The following is a 7,317-nucleotide window of genomic DNA, read 5'->3' on the forward strand; positions in this document are numbered from 1 at the left end:
TGTGCTGACAGCTCGGAGCCTGGAGCCTGCTTCGGATTCTGTGTCTCCCTGTCTGTCTGCTCTTCCCCCACTCTTGCTCTCTCTCTCTCTCTCTCTCTTTCTTTCTCTGTCTCTGTCTCTCAAAAATAAATAAACATTAAAAAAAATTTAAGTGTCATGGGTACTAGATTTTATTGTATTCTTTAGTTTTAGGCTTTACTGTGGCATGTAGTAAGTTGCTCAGAAAAATGAGTTTTCAAGACTTGTTGTTAAGCTTTGTTAAGGTAAAATCAGGAGTGGCATTTAATTTAAGATAATATAATGCACTTCTAATTAAAACAATAACCTTTATTTTTTTAAGTTTATTATTTCTTTTTATTTTGAGAGAGAGAGCAGGGAAGGTCAGAGAGAGAAAAGGAGAGAGAGAATCCCAATCAGGCTCTGCATCGTCATTGTGGAGCCCTGCACGGGACTTGAACTCATGAACCGTGAGATCATGACCTGAGCCAAAACCAAGAGTCAGATGCTTAACCAACTGAGCCACCCAGGTGCTCCATAAGGCTATAACCTTTAAAGGCCCTACTCAATTGTCCATGTGTTACAAGATCTCCTCACTCTTGCATGTGGGAACAGACTTCCATATCTTGTGGGAGCCCTGGGCATTATTCAGCTTATTGTTCCTTAGCTTTCTTTTTCATCTCTCATCTTCACTTCAGTAGTTGCCTCTTACACATGCTGAGATTAGTACTCAACCAAATACTCCAGGAGACCCCCATGCGGCTCTCTGAAGCATTCTTGTTCTCTCTGTGAAACTCCCTCCTCTCTTTTATTCTTGCCTGCAAATTCCAGTCTCTTTAGCTTCCCTGAACTTTGATCTCTTGTCTTTTTAATCTAGTGAGACTGTCCAGTCTGCGTGGGCTTTCTCCTCCTTGCACGTGATCTGGAAACGGCCATGGACGGAGAACGGGAGACTCTCTGGCAGAGTTCACCTCAATGATTCCTTTTCTCTTGGGAATTTTCATCCTACACTGTGAATCTTGCTCAGTTTTTTGAGTTATTTAGAGCAGGACATGGCCAGAAGTAGAAGTTCCATTCGTTAGAAGTCTGGCAGAAATTTAGTTGTGAGAAATTCTGAACCTGTACATGGGTTAGCAAAATTGCTTTTTCTTGGAATTGCTCTTTGATTTGAAGCAGTAAAGACTGTGTATGTTCTATTTCATAGCCATTGATAGTCTCTTAGAATAAATTATTTTTAGCACTCATAAATAAGTGGGGTTAAATATGCATCACACATATTTGTGAAGAAGTGATGTGCCATCCAAATGGGTTATAACAACATGTGGAGTACTCCCGATTTCATTTGAAGTAAGATGCTTCAAGAATGTTTCAAGATGTTTCAAGAATACTGGTAGGAAACAAATCTAATTACCTGAGGTGAATATCAGGTCATTCATATTCATTCATTCACTCAATCAACAAATATTGAGGACTCAAAGATGAGTAGAACATGGTTGCTACTGTTTGTGAATACTGTAGTTTATAAGGGGAGTCAGACATACAAACCATTAACTGTAACGTGGTAGGATATAGTAGGATTGGAGGGTAAGGACATTGGTGGAGGAATGTGTAAAGTGCCACAGAAATGCAGAGAAAGAGAGCTAGAAAGGGCAGGAAATTGAATCTCTTTTATGGAAGGCATCCTTTCCATCATCTATGCCCTCATTCATTCATTCATTCATTCAGGTAACATGATTAGGCACCAATAGTATGCTCTGTACTGTTAAGTCCCAACAATACAGTTCCTCCTCTAGGAGAGAAATGGCAATTTGATAAGCAATTGCAATTCAGTGCAATAGGTGGTGTGGCTGAGATGTGCACAGGGGACCATAGAAGTGGAGAGGAGGGGCATCTCGTCTCAGAAGCAAGTGGTCAGAGAACGCCTCCAGAGGAGACCGAGCCTTGGGCAGGGGAAGGGCTTGCAAGAGAGCGTCACCGTTCGGGAACTGTCAGGTACACGGGGTGGCTAGAACATGGGTGTCGAAGAGGAGCTATCAGTGGGGAGGAGGCTGGGGAGAGAGGTGGGGGCATATCTTCAAAGGCTGTATTCTCTGTTGTCAATTGGAAGGAAATGGGAAGCATCAGCAGATTGTGTGTGTGTTTACGTACACTGAGGACATAGTGACAGATTTATGTTTTAGGAAGTTCACTCCAGTGGTAAAGTGAAGGACAGAGTGGAGGGAAGTGAAATTGGAAGCAACGAAATTAATCTGAAAGCTGAGCTAATCTGGTAATCCAGGAGACAAATCATGATGAACTGCACTGAGGGAATAGTGGAGGGACTGGAGACAAGACAAGAAGCAGAGGGATTGGGGAAGTATTTAGAAGATAAAACAAAAGGACTCAGTGCCTAATTGGATATAGAGAGCGAAGAAGGGGATTGAGTCTGTGATGACTTCCAATTTTCTGACCTGTTGGACTCATCGTATTCACTAAGAGTTATGGCCCCTAAAAGGCATTGCCTACCCTGAGGAGAACTCAAAACAACCCACAGAGATGCACAAAAAAAAATAGCAGAATTCCATTTATACTTTCTCTCAATATTTTTAGTTTCTATTTGTATGTGTCTTACAAAGTATATAGCAAACTAATATAGTAGTATGTGTATATACTTTATAAGTAAATGAGTATCAATATATTGTAGGGTATGCTCAAATATTTCATTATAGGGTATATGATCAAAAAGTTGGGAGACATCTTAGTGAACGATCACAAAAGTAACAATATTTGGTAGTTATGGGGAATTTGAGATGCCTATAGAACATCCAGGCAGTAATTTCTCATGGGCAAAAAGAGTCTAAATCAGACAAGAGTGTCCAGTAGAACTTTCTGTGATCATGCAAAATGTTCTAAAGATGTGCTGTCCAGTAGGGAGGCCAGTAGCCACGTATGGCTATTGAGTACCTGAAATATGGCTAGAGCAGCTGAGGAACTGAAATTTTTAACTTTGTTTAAATTTAATTTATTTATGTTTAAATAGCCATGTGTAGCTAATGGTTACCATGGTGGGAAGCACTGATCTAAAACTTTGAAGGAGACCTGGGCCCTCATTAATTGAGTGCTTTCACTGGCTAAGCATTTTACCTACATTTTAAAGCAATTTAATGATCCCATCTACCCTCTGCGGTAGACAGAATTATAAAAGAAAAGAATAAATTCTTCCTTACTCTATCCTTCTGATGGTTAAAGTTCATATTGTGTGGAAGAACATACTTGCTCTGAAATCTGTATGTGTGCTTTCTAAATATTCTCTATTGGTAGAGATTTATGCATCTTTCACTGACAATTTCATATTATCCTTTCAGGTGGTTTGCTCTGTTACAGATTCAAATATGTATTATTTTAATACTTTATAAATATGACTGTAGTCTTCTGGACCCATTACCAAAACAGGTAAGTGTTTTTGGAATTTTGAATACCATGGCTTTCAAATTTGGTATAAATTCTAACCCCTTAGTTTTAATTACTAGAGGTGAGCTGCTAATTTCCTCACCTAGACTTGATCTTAACAGGGTCTTACATGAAACCAGACTGAGAAGATAGCCCCTTAATTCCCTTACTTCTGGGTCTAATGTATGTGCCACAGTGTCACAAGACGGGGACCAAATAGCAGTGTTTCCACCATTTATAGTGTTAAGGAGCTCCTCAGTGAATTTACCAATTTTGACCCTGTTCCCTATGCTAAATAGACATGGCCTTGATGTTGGGCTTGTTTCCCTAGAGAGGCACGTCTGTGAGTCCAAAAGTGACCCGTCAGTTTTGGAGGCAAGTCATAGCCCTTGGTCCATTTGGGAAGCAATACCATAGCAGAAAGCAGCAAAGACAGTGAGCAACAGTAAAGACAGTAAACAGAAGTGAAAAGACCATGACCTTATTCCTTCCTCTGACCATTCAATATTCTAGTCATTTAACTCCTCTGTGTTTCTACAGGCCTGTTCTCCTAGACCAGTGGCTTTCAAACTGGGGCAAGCATCAGAATGACCTGGGGAGGTGGGGAGCATTTTAGAACACACAATACTGGGCCCCACCCCTAGATCTAGGATATCTAGGGAGGGGCTCAGTAATTTGCATTTGTAACCAATTTCCAGTGGTGCTAATGCTGCTGATCTGGATAACACACTTTGAGGACCACTGTCCTAGGTGATAAGGGAAAGTTCAATTAATTTCAAATGTTTGGAAGTCATTTTGAAGATTCTGGATAAAAGGTGCTGTTTCAACTGAGGATGAAGCTCAGAAATCAAGCATTGCAATTTCAGGGCTATTCACATGGCATATTGTGCTTTGATTTACTCTTGATATAATAAGGCTAATGTATGGAGGGATAAATAAAACTCTTGGGTGACATTTCAATAGAAATTATGTAAGTGCCTAAGTGACACAGACAATGTTGTATTACTCATAAATATGCACATTTCGGCACTTTCCCCTGATTTCTTTTGCACTTCTATTTTGAGTACAAGTAACTACCAGGATGAAAAGCCCTCAAAATCCTACCATGGAAGGGAAATCAAAAAACCTGTCACAAAGGTTCTTAGCACGTATGGTTTCATTGTCAAAATGAAGATCAGGGCCAGGCGTATACTCCCCAAATGCTAGTTCCTGATCCACTGAGTTAGATGTCACAGTTTTGCCCAGGACTGATTCCCCCTCCAAATATTTTACCACCAGTGAGAGGACATGAGAATCCTTGTCAGATTAGAAGGAGGACGTTTGTCCAAACCCCATAACACCTAAGCCTAGAGGTCTGTAATTTTGACCAGTTCCTTAGGCAAGATTTTGCCCAGTCCTTTTTCCTAGCTAAGAATTCCATTAGTTATATTTATCATACTATTCTACACACATCCTATTTCTGTTTTGACACTACTAAGAACATTTTTGGGAGAAATATCTCAAAAAAAGAAATGTTATCTCAGTTTAGAAAAAGTATATGTCTAAGTGAATTCTCATGATCTCAAGTGGCATTTCACGTCGCAATTCTCATTCTAGAAAGAGATCGATTAAAATTATTTAATTATTGGACTTATTTTAATAAATTGCAAAATGAGGTGATCAAAAAAATGCAAGAAATGGCCTTCACAGTACCAGGCTCTTGTAGAGATGAGAGGGGATGGGTTGCCAGGGCATGTTCTGAACACTCTTGTCAAGTACAAGGGCATCGCTGGGCTTGGAAATCAGCTTCCCCAAAGAAATATACTGGTCGTAGTAGCAAATATCAAATGCTAGAATCCCCAATTTTAATTTTTCAAAAGCCCTGTGCTTTATTTTACCTCAAAGAGTCTTAGAAAATTAATTTCAGCTCTCACTGAGAAGCAAACAATGAGCTTTACAAGATCTGTGACCGGGGAGCAGTGTCCAGATACTGACAATGAGAGCTATTCGTTTGGGGCATTTATAAGACCAACTTCAATTGTCTTGCTAAAACAAGCACATTTTTGCTAACACTGTGGAGTTTTTCTCATTCGGTTGGTTGGCTTTGTTCCATTTTGCCTTTTGGGGGGTCACGGATCCTTAAATAATCTCACAAAACCTATGGATCCCTTTCTAGAAAAGAACATAACTTTCCATACACACAAATTTGTCGTTGCATCTTCAAGGAGTCCCTGGTAACCCTGCAACTCATCCTCTTAACTCCCCTAAGAACGTCCTTATTAAGAAGCCCATTCTGTGCCTTGTTGTGTTCAAACTTAACCATAGACTGAGGATTTAAATTGAACTGATTACCATTTCCTTGCTCTTCACTATCCCTCAGCCCTCAAGGCTGATAAAACAGGTTGCAAATGTTCTGTTCCTTGAATGGAAGGCTAAAACATGATGCCTGACATTTTGAAACGCATCAAGCAAATACTTCCACTCTTTCAAATCTAGACTCTGTACCTTTTAGAGGTCATCACCATTGAATAAACCTTGGGTCTAATACTGTTGGCTTATGTCTCTTGATGTCTGTATTTCTTCTCCATTTCTGCTTTTAGAGTTCTCTCCATTTGCTAGGTGTCCAACAGCCAGAAGGACAATGCCACATTGAATTTAAACAAAGAAAATGACATCGGTTGGGCCTAAGGAGGGCCAGGGCCTTCTGGAAGAGTGATTGCCCCCATCCACTAGCCTGGAAGCATCTAGACCTGAGCTCTACTGCTTAACTTTGTTTTAGGATTTAATCCAAGAGAATGTCGAAATGGTAGGTGTGTTTGGTAACGTAAGAGTAGACCCAGAATCAGACATCACTCTCACTGATACAGAGACCTGAAAAGTGGTTTATAGAAAATGTTTAAATGATTCAAACAAAAGAGGCACTTCTTAAGAAGTTGTAGTTTGGTTTCATGCATAACTGTATTAAAGCTGTAAATAGACATAATGCCATTTGAATGAAAATCTGAGTAAATTGTGAAGGCAACATGCTTAAATTTCTATTTTGAAAAAGGCTAAAAGTCTTCGACTCTAAAAAAAATGTTGAACGATAATTTCTGGAAATTTTCTACTTTTCTTATATGATCCTTAAGTGGCAATTGGAATTCTTAAGCTATAGTAATATAATTCTTTATGGGAAACAAGCTTTCTAAGACCTGGAGCATGTCTTACACTCATTCTGTGCTCAGCTACACCTAGGGCAGCACTCTCTATAAGGTTTATTCAGTAAAGGTGTGCTGACTGATATATTGATTTGTATTTTAATGAAGGTGAAAGCACTCTTTTGATCGAAGGTGTTGGTAATTATGGGTTAGGACGTAATATTTTTGTTAATGTATAGAAACACAAAGAAAATGATGTCAAGGCCAGGAACAGCATCTGAACCGATTACTTAGGACTTCTATCTGAAATGTGTACTATGAAATCCTGAAAAGAAATCCTGTGATGCCCACAGGAAATGTATGATGCTAGTAATAGAGCGATCGGTGATGTCATGATGTGACTTCTATTCAGTAAAATGCTGCTTGCCTCCTTTATTTCACAATAAATAAGCTTTGAGTGCATGTCGTCCTCTGGATTATTTGCTCCCCTGTGCTAGAACTACCCTGCGGAGTTGATAATGACTGCTTACTCATCTATTTCCTACCAATGAGCAGATGACTCCCTAGGAGAAAATTAAGTACTCTGGAGTGCATTAACTCTTCCAGACTAATCCAGCGATTCTGAAGCTTAGCTCCCGGCTCGCAGCTTAGCTTAAGCAGGTTGGGGGTCCGGAGACAGGAAGGGCTGACGGAAGCAGTGTAGAAGTCCACAGCAGACCTGAGCCTTGCAGATCAAACGTGGCAGGCTCTGCTAAAAATGGCGGGAGTGTTCTTA

At 39.9% G+C, this 7,317-nt stretch overlaps 1 protein-coding gene across 1 annotated transcript in view; it reads left to right on the forward strand.

The window, feature by feature from the left end:
- The window catches only part of LOC124529276 (24-hydroxycholesterol 7-alpha-hydroxylase), a 93,644-nt gene extending 86,677 nt beyond the window's left edge, over window positions 1–6,967 (forward strand). The window contains exons 11-12 of the mRNA XM_047103104.1: window positions 3,342–3,429; window positions 6,006–6,967. Of these exons, the coding sequence (XP_046959060.1) occupies window positions 3,342–3,429; window positions 6,006–6,077 (160 nt within the window). The 3' untranslated portion in view covers window positions 6,078–6,967. The remainder of the gene's footprint in view (window positions 1–3,341; window positions 3,430–6,005) is intronic.
- Window positions 6,968–7,317: the final 350 nt, after the last annotated feature.

This window comes from Lynx rufus, unplaced genomic scaffold (assembly GCF_022079265.1).
Source record: "Lynx rufus isolate CCGP_SWC_20201006 ecotype Redwood Valley unplaced genomic scaffold, mLynRuf1.p SCAF_6, whole genome shotgun sequence".
Lineage (NCBI taxonomy): Eukaryota > Metazoa > Chordata > Mammalia > Carnivora > Felidae > Lynx > Lynx rufus.